This window comes from Lemur catta, chromosome 6 (assembly GCF_020740605.2).
Source record: "Lemur catta isolate mLemCat1 chromosome 6, mLemCat1.pri, whole genome shotgun sequence".
NCBI lineage: Eukaryota > Metazoa > Chordata > Mammalia > Primates > Lemuridae > Lemur > Lemur catta.
This window is the reverse complement of record NC_059133.1, coordinates 2,967,835-2,983,548: the sequence shown is the minus strand read 5'-3', so window position 1 is coordinate 2,983,548 and position 15,714 is coordinate 2,967,835. Positions and strand designations below refer to the sequence as shown.

Below are 15,714 nucleotides of genomic sequence, written 5' to 3'. Positions count from 1 at the left end.
CGCGAGGGAGAGTCAGGGCCCAGCCACGGGGTGGGTTCTGGAAAGGCCACGGCGGGTCCCCCGGGATGAAGGGGTAGGAAGGGGGGACTTGGGGATGACGGCACTGGACATTCCCCACCACCAAGCCCAGGGAAGGGCAGATTCCACGCCAGCCACCCTGGGCATGTTCAGTGGCAGCCGTGATCCCAGGCCCGCGCACCAGGAGAGAGTTCTGGGCCGGAGCGCAGCGTGGAAGGTGGCGGCAGTAACTGCAGCCGGGCTGGAAGAGCCCCCAGGAGAGCGCAGAGCAGTGAACATGGCAAAGCCCGGGTTGCACAGGCCGCGTTCCAGCAGCTGACTTGGGAATTGCTGTTAGGGATTCACGATATATTTTCACACAGAAGAGTGTTATAATTTGTGGTTGGCTTCCTAGGTTGGCTATAAAACCGGCAATAGAGCTGTCACGATCCCTATCCTGCAGACAAGGAAACTGGGTCAATAACACCACCCAGGTCGAATAACACACCTAGGGCAGAGATGGCACATGGCAGCACCCAGAACTAGCACCTGGGAAATCTACTCAAAAATTCTTCTCCTCCATCCTCCAGAGATTAAAGAGAGCCTGCCACACGCAGACGCTGCAGCCAGCAGGGACAGCCCGCGACCTGCCACCCCCACTCTCACACCTGTCCAGGCCCCGCCACCTGCCACCCCCACTCTCGCACCTGTCCAGGCCCCGCCTCCCCAGGGGCTGGTTCCGGAGGATCCCAGACCCACACAGCCTCCTCACCTGCGGCACTTCTCAACCACGCCCAGGCAACAGGACAAGCACCTGACAAGGTCTTAACATTGGCAGCCACAGAAAAACTCAAATTGGCTAAGAAGAAAAGAGTTTTTAAAATAATAATCGAGCCAGCCAGGACAGCGAGCTGTGTTTGACTATCTTTAATTTTGCAAGACTGAAGTTTTCATTTATAAGAACATCCTTACAGCTAACACATCAGGGTAGGTCTTTTTTGGGGTGTTGAGCATTTGATAATCAAGCCGCATTTTAAATATTCTTCACCTCTTTTTAGAGCAGAGTTCAAATGAATTAGAAGCCTGAGAGTCAACTATTACCTTCATTTTCACTTTCAGATCCTACAGCTACACTTGAACATGCCTCTGTATTTTTCAGTTTGTCATTAATTTTTCTCCTAATAATAAAACAATCCGCTCAGGGCAATTAGTACTGGTTCAAATATTACAACTGTTACACACTGGGAAAAAGTTCTCATTCAATAAAGTCCTTCCCAAAAATGGACTGGAAATTTGTAACACAATCTCAGCTGAAAGTTTCGACGCTTTTGCTGACAACAGACAGATTCTCTGTCGTGCTCCTCACCCCCACTGTGCCTCATGTGGACAAGCAGTGAGCCCCGATAAAGGCAATGATCGAGCGGCCATCACATTCCAGAAAAACCTAAGGCTGTGTTGGCGAGTGAGCCCGGACGTGGGCTCCTGGTCAGCCCACGTGTTTGCGGTCCGTTTCTGCAGACCCAGCAGGACTCAGCACTCCGTGCAGGGCTTGCTAGGGCCGCTGAGAGGACTCTACTTCCAGCATCTTCTCTTTCGATTCTGTTCTATTTGTTTGTTAGTGCTCATCACGATTCACTACGTTTATTTCATGATTGTGACTCGCAGATGAAAACCAGTGCCTGCTGCCAATCGGCTTTGATACAGAAGGTCCTGGACTAAACCGGCCACACAGCAGCACCACCTCCAGCAGGGGAGCCCACGGGTCTCCTGGTGTCACGAGGGCTGCCTGGGGCCCAGGGACACAGGTGCATCATGTGCAAACACACAAACACGCCCGCTCAACAAGGCCAGGGTCAAGGTGCGGAGGAACGTGTTGCTCAGCCGGGCCTCCCCCAGCCATGGAGGAGTTTCCAGACGCCTTTTGCCTCTTGGGATGTGCAGCGAGAACAAAACAAGTTCACAGTCAGGGGACACGGTCTCCCCCATGACTCTGCAGCAGTGTGAGCCCTGATGTGAGACGCAGGGAAGGGGACGGAGCAAGAGAGCTGGCCACTGCCTGCCCTGCCCGCTAGTGTGGTGTGACACATGGTGCGGAAGTCTGAGGCCCATGTCCACAGGGACTGCAGGTGACGCCTCGGCCCAGGGAGGTGGCGCGAGGCAGGCCCACCTCCGCACACCCAGCTGGAGGAAGAACTCCCGAGAGGCTGGAGTTGGTAGCGAGTCCTGATTCGCCCTGCAATTACACACGACAGATGCCTTTTCCCCCTAGCACACCACTCAGTAAACACCCGCTGGATGAACACCTGACGTCACTAAAAATTGAAGGTCCGTTCTTGCCTGTGCAAAGTAAGACCAAAGAACAGTACTGCGCCCGACTGCCACTGAGAGTCCAGAAATACCATGCAGTAACAAACTCCCTTGAGAGTGGTCAAGCTGTCCCTGTCCCCTCCCCACCCGCCATGTCCGCCCCAACCGACACAGCCCTGCATTTGTCCGACACCAGACAGAAGGTGGGAAAGGCCAAAACCCACGTGGTGTCAGTGACACAGCACTGAGCTGTGACTTCTCCAGACTTGACTGATAGATCCCTGTCAGGGCTGGTGGCAAATGTCACTTCCCGCATGCTGAGACTGGCCTTTGGATGACGCAGCTGCAAGTGTCAGAAGTAGCTTTCCCTCATGCTGCAACATGCCGGGGTTGCCTTGCTAAACTCATCAGCAGCTGCTTGGGTTTGAAAAGGTGAGCTGGGAAGAGAGCCTGCCGGCATCACCAGGTGCCACTCACACCCAGGAGTCACTTCATCCAGCACTAGTGATGCCGCCATGTGGCCGCACTGTTCCGGCATCTAGGAAAACAGTGTCCAAAGCAGGCCCCTGACTGCAAGGAGCTTCGCATCGATCTGGCAAGATCCAGCTGAGACCCAGGAGATGACAGTTGGTGGCTATAATGCATGGAGGCCCCCTTGGGAGGCAGGTGTGGAGCTGCAGAACCACCTGGAATGGCCTCCCAGGGTCACCTGGCTGGTTAGGAGCAGAACCTCAACAGGCCACCAGCAACATGCGGCCGCAGTGCGGGTGAGGTCGCACGGGCCACTCGACATCCAACAGCATTTCCTGGGCACCAGGACACCAGGCATTCTGCGAGGACCGACACAGAAGCACTAAACCAGATGGCGGTTTTTCCTGTTAAGCTAGGAGGCTTTCAGGGCAGGGCAGAACTTATGCACCTGTGTGTCTCCAGTCTGTGGGGCCAGGAAATGGGCTGGGTTAATCCTAGACCTGCTTATATAATGCCAGCACAACCAAAGGCCGTGCCAGCTGGCATTCCAACACACAGAACACCCACCGTCTCCACCCCACACTCACGCCTCAGCCCACGGGAAATCCTGCATTAGCCTTCCCGTCCTACGGACAAGGTGGGAGTCAGAGGACCCCAGGGACCGTTCAGTGCCCTGGGGCTACTAAGAGCCCACCTCCTCCACCATGTGAGACAGACTCACCACCTGTGCCCACCCAGGTGGAGCAGCTGCTTTTAAAAAAGAAAAATTCTCCAAAGGATTGTAACAGGACTCAGTCTCACAACATAATATTCCAAATGTCCAGGAAATAACCCAGAATTAATCAACACGTCCAGAACCAGGAAACACTAACGTTCTCAAGGCAACAGACAATGCACAGACGTCAAATGTGAGGTGACCCAGATGTCGGCATTATCACATGAAAACTCCAACCGGCTGTTACAGCCATGCTCGCCTCGCCGAGGCATAGCTGGACATTCTTACCGGGAACACAAAGACAGAAGTTCTCAGGAGACTAACAGAAACTGTGGGAATCAAACGGAAAACCTAGAACTGCAAAGTACAGTAACTGAAATGTCAAGATCACTGGCCGGGCTCAGTAGCTGAATGGATGCGATAGAGGAAAATCAACAATGTTGAAAATAGGTCAGTAGAAATAATCTATTCAGAAGAACAGAATAGAAAAAAATTTTTTAATGTACAAGAACCTTCCACTTCTAAGAAGATGGACCAGATATACTTTTCCCTCCTCTGGATGTCAGATATGAAACAAACAAGACTCTGAAAGGTGGAGAAAGCAGGCTGCCGGGGGACCTGGGCCCCAAACGGGATGTGGTGGTCCCCTGGGCTTTCCTCTGGCCTCCTGTGTCTCGGATTTGGAACTCAAGAAGCCTGTGACCCGGAAGTGCCAGCAGGTGCAAACAAAAGTCCCCAACAAAAGCCCACTCTCTCCAGCCGAAGGCCCCAGGAAGGGGCAGCCTCACGAGGCAGAACTCGTGGACAATAGCTGCCCTACTCCAGCCAAACACCACAGAAGAAACCGGCCGCCTCCCTCCCACGGCACCAGCTGCGGGCCTAGACTCCCACCCCGACACCGCAGGCAGGGCAGCGCGGGAGAACGCCTAGCAGGGAGCTGGGATTCTCATCTGAGCTCCCTCTTCCCCCAAGTATTGGTGGAGACTCAGGGACTGCGTGGGCTCCCACCTCCACCCAGCAGGAACGAGCAGTCCCCGCCTCAGCCACCAAGGCTGAGGGGACACGGACTTCCACCCCACCTGGCAGTGACTGGCGCTCTGCCCTGCAGAAAGCAGCTACGGCGGAAGGTTAAGTAGTACCCAGAGTCTCAGAACACGCTATGAAATATCCAGGTTTCAACTGAAAATCAAGTACCACGCAAGGCTCCAGGAAGAGCTTCACGCTGAATGAAAAAGCCCCTCGGGGGACGCTGAGCCATCACCTGCGAGGACCTGGGTGCAGCCACGGTGGGGCCTCAGGAGCAGACTGCGCACACCTGGAACAAGTACAGCAGCAAAGAGAAGGGCAGGACGAAGAAACAGAAGACATGACAAAGGACGAGCTGGAAATTCCAGAATGAAAAGGCAAAACCAAAACAGAAGACAGATGGGGGCTGAGCAGCAGGATAGAGGGGACAAACAATCGGTGACCTGCAAGACAGAACAATGGAAATTACCCAGTCTGAACAACAGAGAAAAACGGAGTTAAAAAGTAATCAACAGAGCCTCAGGAACCTGCGGGATTGTAACAAAGACCTAACATCCATGTCACTGGGTCCCAGCAGGAGAGGAGAAAGACAGCAGGGCCGAAAACATACTCAAAAACCAAAAAATCCAATGGCTGAAAACTTCCCAAATTTGGCAAAAGACATAAACCTGCATATTCGACAAGCTGAGCAAATCTCAAATAGGATAAGCCCAAAGGAGTCCACGCCAAGACACATCATAGCGAAACTTCTGAAAACCAGTCTTAAAAGCAGTGAGAGAGAAATGACACCCTACCTCTAGGGAAAAACAATTCAGATGACCAAGGAGCCTGGAAACCACGAAGGCCAGAAGGAAGTGGCACAACATTTTTCAAGGAATGGAAGAAAAGACCTGTCTACCCAGAATCCCATATCCAGCAAAAAACGAAGGAGGAGGGAGATGAAGGAGGAATCAAGCCATTCCCAGGTGAAGGGGTGCTTGTGGACTTGCTGGCCACAGACTTCTCCTAAATGCAAGCACCCTGAACAGAGTGGAGGTGACAAAAGAAGTGGACTTGCTGGCCACAGACTTCTCCTAAATGCAAGCACCCCGAACAGAGTGGAGGTGACAAAAGAAGACAGCCTTAAGAAGAAAAGGAAGGAAGAATGAACATGGTAAGCAAAGATGTGAGAAAACACAACGGACTTTCCTTGTCTTCTCCTGTCGAGTTTTAATTATGCCTGAGGGTTGAAGATAAAGTTATAACACTGATATGGTTCTAAATGTATGCAGAGAAAACAATTAAGACAACTGTAGTATAAACAGGGAAGAGCACGGGAGAGAGTAAGATTTCCATGTGTCACTCCAGCTGGTTAATGCCACCTCTAGTAGACCAGATTCAGACGAGTGATGCACAGGTGAAGTGACACCTGGAACAGCCACTCAAAGGCTGTACAAAGAGACACACTCAAGAATAATACAGGTGTTTTACCACAATAAGAAAACTCATGGCCGGGCACGATGGCTCACACCTGTAATCCTAGCACTCTGGGAGGCTGAGGCGGGCGGATCACTCCAGGTCAGGAGTTCAAGACCAGCCTGAGCAAGAGCGAGACCCCCGTCTTTACTAAAAAAAATAGAAAGAAATTATCTGGACAACTAAAAATATATAGAAAAAATTAGCCGGGCATGGTGGTGCATGCCTGTAGTCCCAGCTACTCGGGAGGCTGAGGCAGGAGGATTGCTTGACCCCAGGAGTTTGAGGTTGCTGTCACGGCACTCTACCCAGGGCAAAAGAGCAAGACTCTGCATCAAAAAAAAAAAAAAGAAAGAAAGAAAAAAAAGAAAACTCATAAAATGTTCTAAAATACAAGAATAAATAAAAATGAAATTCTAAAAAATATTTAATGAACAGAAAGGCAAGAAAAAGAAAACAGAAATAAAAACCAGAAAACAAACGATAAAATAAAATGGCAGGCCTAATCCCTAACATACCAGCACAGAGTAAAAGGACAGAGGCTGGCAGAGTGGATTGAAAACCACCACCAAGCTGCATGCTGTTTATAAGGAACTCACTTCAAACCGCACGCTGTAAGCAGGTCGAAAGGAAAGGGATGGGAAAGGACATAGCACGCAAACATTAATTAAGGGAAAGCAGGGGCAGGGGCTGGCGCGGTGGTTCACGCCTGTAATCCCAGCACTTTGGGAGGCCGGGGGGGAGGTTGAGACCAGCCTGGGCAACACAGCGATACCCCGTCTCTACAAAAAACAGAAAAATTGCGGGGGGACGGGAGGGTCGTCTGGAGGGGCTGAAGGCGCTGGTGGCTCCATGAGGTGCCCCTCAGGACGCTCTCCAGACTTCCAACCCCCACGACCTGGGGTTCAACCACCAGCCTGTGCCCTGCAGAGACCAGACGGCGAGCAGGAGGGACCGGAGGGGGCAGCCCAGGGCCAGGGATGATAAACCCCAAGACCGGAGGAGGAGGCCGAGTGAGACCGAGACGGGACAGGCGCCCGGCCTGGGAGAGAAGCCGGCGTCCGTGCCGGGTGTGGGAGGCTGGCTGTCTCCGCCCGCAAACTCGCTCCCGAGGCTCAAGCGAAACCAGGACGGAAGCGCGAGCGGGGGGAGATGGCCACGCGGCACTGACCGCTGAGACCATCCAGTCGCGACGAGGCTGTGAGCGTGAGGCCGGCTTCGTCCTACACCGTCTGCCTGTTCCTGAGACAACACTCCAAGGGGAGAAACCAGCCATGTTCTCTAGAAAATTACCGAAGAAAAACAACTTGCACGGGGGAACAGAAAGCAAAAAATATCAGGAGTATCTCAAATACACAGAAAACATATCTTCTTAAGTACGAAAGTTCCTAAAACACTAAAACTTCCTTAGGATACATGATCACAAATGGAATTGCCGGGTCAAAGGATGTATATTCTTTACAATCTCAGAATATTGCCAGATTATCTTTATTCGTGCAGCCAAAAATGGAAATAGTCCAAAAGTCCATGGATAAACTAGTGTACTCACACAATGCAATATTACTTAGTAACTAAAAAGAATGAACCACCAACATTGTGAATCTCAAAAAACTAAATGAGATAAAGCAGCCAGCCACAAAAGAGGCTGATGGTTTCGCTGACGTAAGACTGTCAGCACCGGACCCAACCTGGTGCGGGCAGGGCAGAGACAGGGCCGGCCCAGGCAAGGCCCTGGGGTGCTGCGTTGCCAGTGTCCTGTGTCCCCATGGGGTGGTGCTCACGGAGGCGCATGCGGTATCAAAACCCATCCAACCATATACTCCTAAAATGTGTGAATTTTACTGCATGCAAATTAGACCTCCATAAAATCGGTTTGTTAAAATACTGTTTTAAAAGAAGAAAACATTCTGCAGTATATTTTCCTACCCTTCCTTTCATGTGTATTTACATATACACAAATGCCAAGTATTAATCACTTAAGTGTAAGACTAAGGGTGACTTTTTGTGTGTGTGCTTTTCTGTGGTTTCTAGATTTTATTAAATCAACATGCATTACTTTTGTAAGCAGGAAACAAATTTTTTTTAAGTATCTCTGGCTTGCCTAGGTCTTGCCAGGCACCTGTAGGGAGTGCTGGGGGCACTTCACACACACAGCAGCCTGCCAGGGCGCTCACTGCCAGCCTGGGGCATTCCAGGTGGGAGCTGGCGGGAGGAAGGGCAGGGGCCTCTCACAATGGTGGAGCCTGGAAAGGGGCCCCAACACCACTCCTTGAACCCCCCATCACACACACTCACACACACACCCTCCTCCCAGCCCCAGCTCTGAGAGAACAAATACAGGGTCTATTTCAGTGTGTTTTGCTGCAGCCGGGGGAATAACCCAGATATCCTTGCAGCGTTTCAAGTTCAACTAGCATGACCCACTTGGAGAAGCCTCCCCTCAGGGTTTCCTGTTTTCAGTCTGCCCCACTTCCCACCAGAAGGCGGCCCAGGGCACTTGCTGTGTCAGCTTTCTCAGGCACAGACCTCACCCAGGCCCAGAAACCTCCAGCCCTCCAAATTTCTCGTCCTTATCTTTGTTCTTGAACAGTCAGTCAGTCACCCTCCCAGCATGGGGACCACCGATGAAGGAGCGTGTGCTGGGTTCAAAGCTGGCTCCCTTCTGCACATCTTGTGCATGGGAGCAGTCAGCTCAGAGCTTCTAGGTTCCACATCTGAGAACACAAGTGAAATTATGGAGAAAACCAAGGAATGGATGAAATAACTAAGTGGCCGTCCCCGCACAGCACACACGGGGGCCCGGCTGGGCCTCACGGCCCGTCTCCCGCAGCTGCAGGACGGCCCCAGGCCTCACCCCACAGGTCCTCCTCTGCCGGGGGCGGGGGGACCTTTCCATGTTGGAAGGACACTTTGATTTAGCTGTAATCAAATAAGGCTGCATTTAAGAAACTTCAATTAGATATACTTAAAAATGTACATTATTTTGTAAAAATCTACTATGTACTTAATAATTTAAAAAAATGAAAACTATTCGTTAATTTTAACGCGAACTAACCTTTTAATGACTTCGTTGTGTCTGCTTTTTGTTGGAAAGCATTTGAATATTTGGTTGCAGCATGGAGGTCCACAGTTTCAGCTGATCCTCTAGATGGGTATCAGTCATTTGTGACCTTAAGGGCATCTTGATTTGGGTTAGGTAGGAGAATGTAGATTCACAGCAGTAAGTGGTTGAAAAGCAAGAAAGCATTTTGGGGGCATGTTGCCATAGGTATGGGTATTCTACTGCATTTTTCAACTGGATCTTTCTTAGCATCAAACAATGACTTTAAAATGTCATCTACTGAGAACTCAATCAATTCCATCTGTAGTTCTTTAGGTGACTTAGTGATTTCAACTAGGTGGGGCTAAAATGCTAATTTGAATGTGATGTCATGATTCTCAAAGTCAGTGAACCTTTCATTGTATTCTTCAATTAATAGGTCTAGAATAGTTGTGTATTCTTCAAATGATTCACATACATCATCCTGCTCATCAGTGACCTTTGCTAACTGGGGAAAATGTTCATCCAAAATTTCCTTTTGAAGAAGTGTTTTAAGAAAAGATAGCTTTTAGCACTCTGGGAGGCCGAGGCGGGTGGATCGCTCGAGGTCAGGAGTTCGAGACCAGCCTGAGCAAGAGCGAGACCCCGTCTCTACTAAAAAATAGAAAGAAATTATCTGGCCAACTAAAATATATATACAAAAAAATTAGCTGGGCATGGTGGTGCATGCCTGTAGTCCCAGCTACTCGGGAGGCTGAGGCAGGAGGATCGCTTAAGCCCAGGAGTTTGAGGTTGCTGTGAGCTAGGCTGATGCCACGGCACTCACTCTAGCCCGGGCAACAAAGCGACACTCTGTCTCAAAAAAAAAAAAAAAAAAAGAAAAAGAAAAGATAGCTTTTTTTGAAATACTTGGATTTTTTGCCACACATTAATATCATATATAGACTTAGTTTTACCTTGCAAAGAAACATTCAAGTTGTTTTCATTTGACATGATATCACACAGAAATGCTACACGCCTATAGAAATTTTCTTTCAATAATTCGCATTGCTGATTCTGTTATTCATAAAATTTAACTATCTGTTCTCACAGAGATAAAAATTTTGGCTCACACCTGTCCCTGAGATAGCCAATGCCCTTTAGAAAGCTAGGGCAAATCCACACTGAATACCTCATTGTTCAACTTCAGCATGTTATGAAACTGATGATGCCGTGTTGGATTTGCACAAATATAGTTAACAATACTTATAACTTGTTTCAAAGTGTCACTTAAAGTAGTAGCTTTAGCATAGAGATTCTGCTGATGAAAATACAATGAAAAGAAACAAGAGCATCTGGATCTGTTAACACTTTTTCAATTTGTGCCATAAACCCTTCGTGTTTTCCTGTCATGGAAGGTGCCCTGTCTGTACATACACTCACTAAATTTACCAAATTCAGTCCAACTTCACAACATTTATCTTAGAAGTTGTCAAAGATATCTATTCCCCGTGTTCTGTTTGCAAGAGGGCCCAAAGCAAGTAGCTCTTCGTAGCAAACAGAATCTTCCATTTTGACCGAATGAAGTATAAAACTGCACCGAGTCAGTAGCATCAGTTGACTCATCCAAAGTGACCGAATAATGTATATTTTCAAGTATTGTATGAAGTTGTTCTGTTAAGCTGAAGGCAAATTCATGCTGCTAATTAGTTAGCGTTCCCCTTGAAAGAGGCAGTTGTGTGTACTTTGAAACATAATTGAGGTCTAAGCATCCTACAACTCTGGAAATGCATTCTTTCACCATTTCTACATCACTGAATGACTTCCCTTTTCCCCCAAGTATAGAAGCTACTTTATAAGCTGCTTCAGCGGCATTATTTTCAGGTTTTATTGCTGCTTGGAAGAATTGTCTTTGCTTTTGCTTTTCACCTTTTAATTTTTGCAATACAACCTTTCGCGCCTCTCCCTCTAATTTAAAATATTTGTTGTCCTTATGAGTGAATGCTGATGAGCATTGAATTTCTTTAACGCTGATATTGCAGTATCACAAAGCAAGCAAATCATCTTAAATTTAGCACAAACAAGGTAATATTGCAATTCCCAATCCTCATTAAAAAATCTTCCTTCAGCCTTCTCTTGGTCTTCTCTGACATGATGGGCTGTTAAGCAGACAGAATTACCAAATACTGTCGAGCTGTACAACCATTAAAAAACTCCATTTCAAACAGAAACACAGTGCACCATTGTCAAAAGCTGATAACACATTCCTGTACTCAACCCCCATAAACTCTCACCAACCAGCCTCGTGCGGTAGTGGTGCCAGTCAGGTGGGGGAAGGTAGAACTAAATCATGAGCATAGCAGCCGTCAGTTTAGCCCTCATGCCTTACTAATGTTCTAACTGTGCCGGTCAATCTGGGAGGATTATTTCACTGAAACTTATTTTATTCTTTGGTATTTTAAATATGTTCATTTTAAAAATAAAATAAAAATATAAAAGATGAATAAAAATGTATTAATAAAAATAAAAGAATTTGTTCTGTAAAATTTAGATTCAGCCAAAAGGCTGCACCTAAGAACCTAGAAGGCCACGTGTGACCTTAAGCCGCAGGTTCCCCACCCCTGTCGTAGGGCCTATTTTTGCACAATTCTCCACCTCTCATTGCTCCCCAACCCAGGCAGTCCTGGTGCCTCCAGACACACCCTGGGGAGCAGCGGGGGCGGGTGACGCTGCCCTGCTAACCAAGCTGAATGTCCTGGGAGCTGCTCTACATTCTGCCCTACTGACCTCAAGCATAAAATAGTCTAACGTGGGTCTGGTTCCTTTTGGGGGCTGCAGAGCTACGAGGGAAAAGAGTAGAGATGGTTTGGCTGTGTTTCTGTACTCGGATGTAACCCGGTGTTTCCCGATATGCTCGTGTTTTCCCATCTCTTTGGCTACTTCCTGGAAAGGCCACCAACCAGGACCCCCGAAGCCCATGACCCTCTCTAAGAGGGACCACCTCTCGGCAAGACAGATAGGCAGCTCCAGATGAACCTATACAAAAGTACCTCCCACTTGTAAGAGTGAAGCCACCACCATGCCAAGGAAGGGACGACAGGCAGCTGTGGAAGCCACCGGCCAGCAAAAACAGTGACTAACAGTAGACACGGCCCCACCCCAAACCCAGGGCTGGGTGGCCAGAAACCACAACAGGAGCCAGCCAAAGACGCCGGTGCTAGAAACAGGCAGTGAGTGACTTCCCACCGACACCAGCGAGGGTGCGGGTCTGTCTGGCATCCAGGAGGCCTCTGAAGCCCAAGGGAGGCCGTGCTGCCCAGTGGCGACCAGCACGGCAGGTGGGGCTGGACCCACACGCCCCTCATCCCAGTCACTCACACAGCCACAGCTCTGTCTCTGCATCCCTGAGACAGGAGTGGCTGCCCCTTGGGAACCGGCCAGGTTAGATGCAGAACAGAAGTTCAGCACAGTGAGTGCTCCGTCGAATGGCAGTCACTGCTCCTGAGCTTGGAGATTTACAGAAAGGCCCCAAACCGCCAGGCATCTGTTCTCCCTGTGAGGCTAAAGACCGCAAGAACTAGGACATGGGCCTCGTGCTAGGAGGCCTGAGGGTGACATATGAGGCATGACATTTCTCCCGAAGGGGACATCAGAAAGACCTTAGAAAGGCCAAGTCTCACACCCTCACACCCGCAGCCACAGAGAGGCTCTCTGAAGACAATACTTCTGGTGACCCCATGGCTGGAGACCAAGTGCTGGTCATAGGTCCAGACCACCCTGTGACCTTGGCACTACCTAACAATCAGCTCTGTCCCTGCCCCCCAACCCACAGAGCCTCACAACTCAGTGTCAGAAAGTGCCCCCCACGCAGCACCCCGACTGCCCATAAGGTGTCTAAAAGGAATCCCAAACTCAGAACAATTTTTTTCAAATCTCTGCTCCTCCTGCAGGGCTCTCTCTTCCAGTAACCAGCAGCTTGGACAGACTACACACACACACACACACACACACACACACACACACACACACACACACACACACACACACGGGAATCCACGCCACGCGTCCTCCGGGCATCCAACCCCCACATTCAGCCCCGCTCACCACTGCCACCTCCGCCTGGACAAAGCCACCAGCCTCCCAGCTGCAACTCCTGGTCTCTCCTCTGTCTGCCCCCTCATAGAGGACACGGGACCCTTTGAAAATGTTAAGCTGGATAAAACCCTCCATGGCTTCCACCCCACTCACAGTAACAGGCAAGTCCCATCTCAGCCTACAAGGCCGGGGGAGACCTTTCCCTTCCCCCACCTCCCTCTGCCCCCCACACTGGCCTCCCGGTGTTGGCTTCAGGGCCTTGCATGTGCTGTTACTTCTGCCTGGACCTGTCTCTCACTAACGCGCACACGGCACTCAGTCTCTCACGTCTCTGGTCAAATGTCACTATGTAAGTGACCACTGTGCACCAGAGACCTGCCCCACCTGCACAACCCTGTGCCCTCCCCCTTCGGGGCCCTCCTCCCCAGTTCCAGGCCCACCAGACACACTTGTCCTGTGCGTCTCCCCAGTCTCTCCCATCAGTGGGAAAGGCTCCACTGCAGCAGGGACTCTGCCACACATGCCCACCCAGGGCTGGGCCACTGCCCCACCAAGCCCCAACAGACACTCGGTAAGAACTTGCCAGAGAGGGAATGAATGAAATTGGACACACCCACACTTGCCAGCCTTGGGTTTCCTCTGCCTGAAACATCTGCCCCTTGGTGCCCCATCTTCTGTAATCCTCCCCCTCCCATGGAGGATCAAATGACATCTTTATAAGCCTCTGCCAATCCCTCTGCCACCAGACAGCTCTGCACAGGAGCCTTAGGGAGGGTGGCCAGCGTGTCCTTGTCCCATCCCAACCACTGCACCGGGCCCTGGGGGGTGGAGGGATTCTTTCCATGTTTATGAAAAATACACTTCTCCAAATGGGGACGGCCTCTGGAGGTCATGCGGCCAAACTGTCACACCAAAAGCAACCCGCACTTCCCCCAGGCAGGGCTCACATCCCAAGAGAGAGGAGGTCAGGAGCCCCTTCTTGAACGTCATGACAACAGGAAGTACCCTCCCTGCCAGGGTGCCTCTCGGCTTTTGGAGCCCGGCTAAAGGAAAGCACCTGTCCTTGGGTTAAACTGAAGTGGGGTGGGGGTGCGCCCCCTCGGGATCCATGCGCCGTCAATCTTGTCCGGATGGTGCCCTGCGGACAGGTCCCAGAGATGCCCTGCGGCTCTCAGGGGAGTCTAGACCCCTGCCGCCTCCTGGGGTCTCAAGCCCGCGGGGAACTGCGGGACAGTCTTCCCCTCCCCCTCAGGCACCTCCTCGGCCCCTTTGTCATCCTGGGCCAGGAGCAGATACCCCTCAGCGCGGGACATTTTCCTGCCAGCCGCCACCCAGGCCCCCGGCCCCACTCCGGGCCTCCGCCAAGGCCGACACCCGCCCCGGCCCGGGTCCCCCGGCCCGGCCCGAGCCGCCGCCTCCGTCCCTCCCCGACAAATGTCCTGCGCGGCCCCGCAGGCGACCAGGAGCCGGTCCCCGGGCCGAGCCGGGGACGGGCGGCGGCGACACTCACCCGCGCCGGGGGCGCCGGCTCCGGGCCCCGGGCTCCGCCACCAGCGCAGCAGCGCCCGCGCGGGCTCCAGGCTCACGGCGCAGCGCTGCTGCTTCACCCACAGCACGGAGCGCAGCGGCTCCGCCGCCCGCGTCGCCCCCATGGCCGCGGCGCCGTCGTCCCCGGGCTGGGGGCGCGGACGCCGAGGGCGCGGGACCGTTAGCGGCCCCTGCAGTCGCCGGGCGGCGGCGGCGCGGGGCGGGCGGGGAGGGCGGCGCTGCGTCACCCGCACGCAGAGCGAGGGCGGCGGCGGGAGGGGGGCCGGGACCCGGGGGGTGGGGGGGCCGGGACCTAGGAGAGGCGGGAGGGGACAGGGAAGGGCCCGGGTCGGGGAACGGAGGAGGGGGCCGGGGAGGGGTGGGAGGGGCCCTAAGGGGAGCCCTGGGGGGCCCAAGGAGGGAGCCGGGACCCAGGAGAGGCGGGAGGTGACCGGGAGGGGGCCGGGGAGGTGGGGGGACCTAAAAGGGGCCAAGGAAGGGGGCCTGGGCGGGGGACCCTGGTGGGGGTCGGAGCGATGGCGGCGGCCGCGGGGCTGGGGGGTTTGGGGGGCCCTCCTCTGCAGCGCGGCGCTGGAGTCGGTCGCTCCCGCGGGCGTGGGCTCAGCAGCGCCTCCCTGGCAGACTAATGACAGGCGGGGTCCGGGCGGGCAGCGCAGAAATGCTGCCCGGGCGGTCGTGCACGGGCGGTGGGCGCCCACGGGCGGCGTGACCCTGGGCGACGGTCTCCTGTGGGCCGGGGAGGGGATCAGCAGGCTGGTCGGGACAGGCAGGAAGGCCTTCCAGAGGAGGAGGTCTTCTGCCCAGGGGCTTGGGGGCCGGCCTGTGAACCGCTCTGGAGCCTGAGGCCACCAGGGAGTGCCGGGGCCAGAAGGCTGAGCAGCCCCCTCCTGAGCAGGCCTGAGAAACGGGAGCTGGGCCTGAGCACCTGGCAGAGGCATCGCCTCTGTGGCCAGGTTCTCCTTCCTCATCACCCCGCCAGCTCAGCACCCGCCTCAGGGAGGCCTCCTGACCACCCAGCGAAAGGAACCAGCACCCTGCAGCCCGGCTCCAGGCCTGCCTGCCGAGCACATCTGTGCCCCTT

The 15,714-nt window shown here is 52.7% G+C and overlaps 1 protein-coding gene across 1 annotated transcript in view; it reads right to left on the bottom strand.

Moving 5' to 3' along the window:
* The window catches only part of CERK (ceramide kinase), a 38,963-nt gene extending 24,155 nt beyond the window's left edge, over window positions 1–14,808 (bottom strand). The window contains exon 1 of the mRNA XM_045552764.1: window positions 14,596–14,808. Within this exon, the coding sequence (XP_045408720.1) occupies window positions 14,596–14,737 (142 nt within the window). The 5' untranslated portion in view covers window positions 14,738–14,808. The remainder of the gene's footprint in view (window positions 1–14,595) is intronic.
* Window positions 14,809–15,714: the final 906 nt, after the last annotated feature.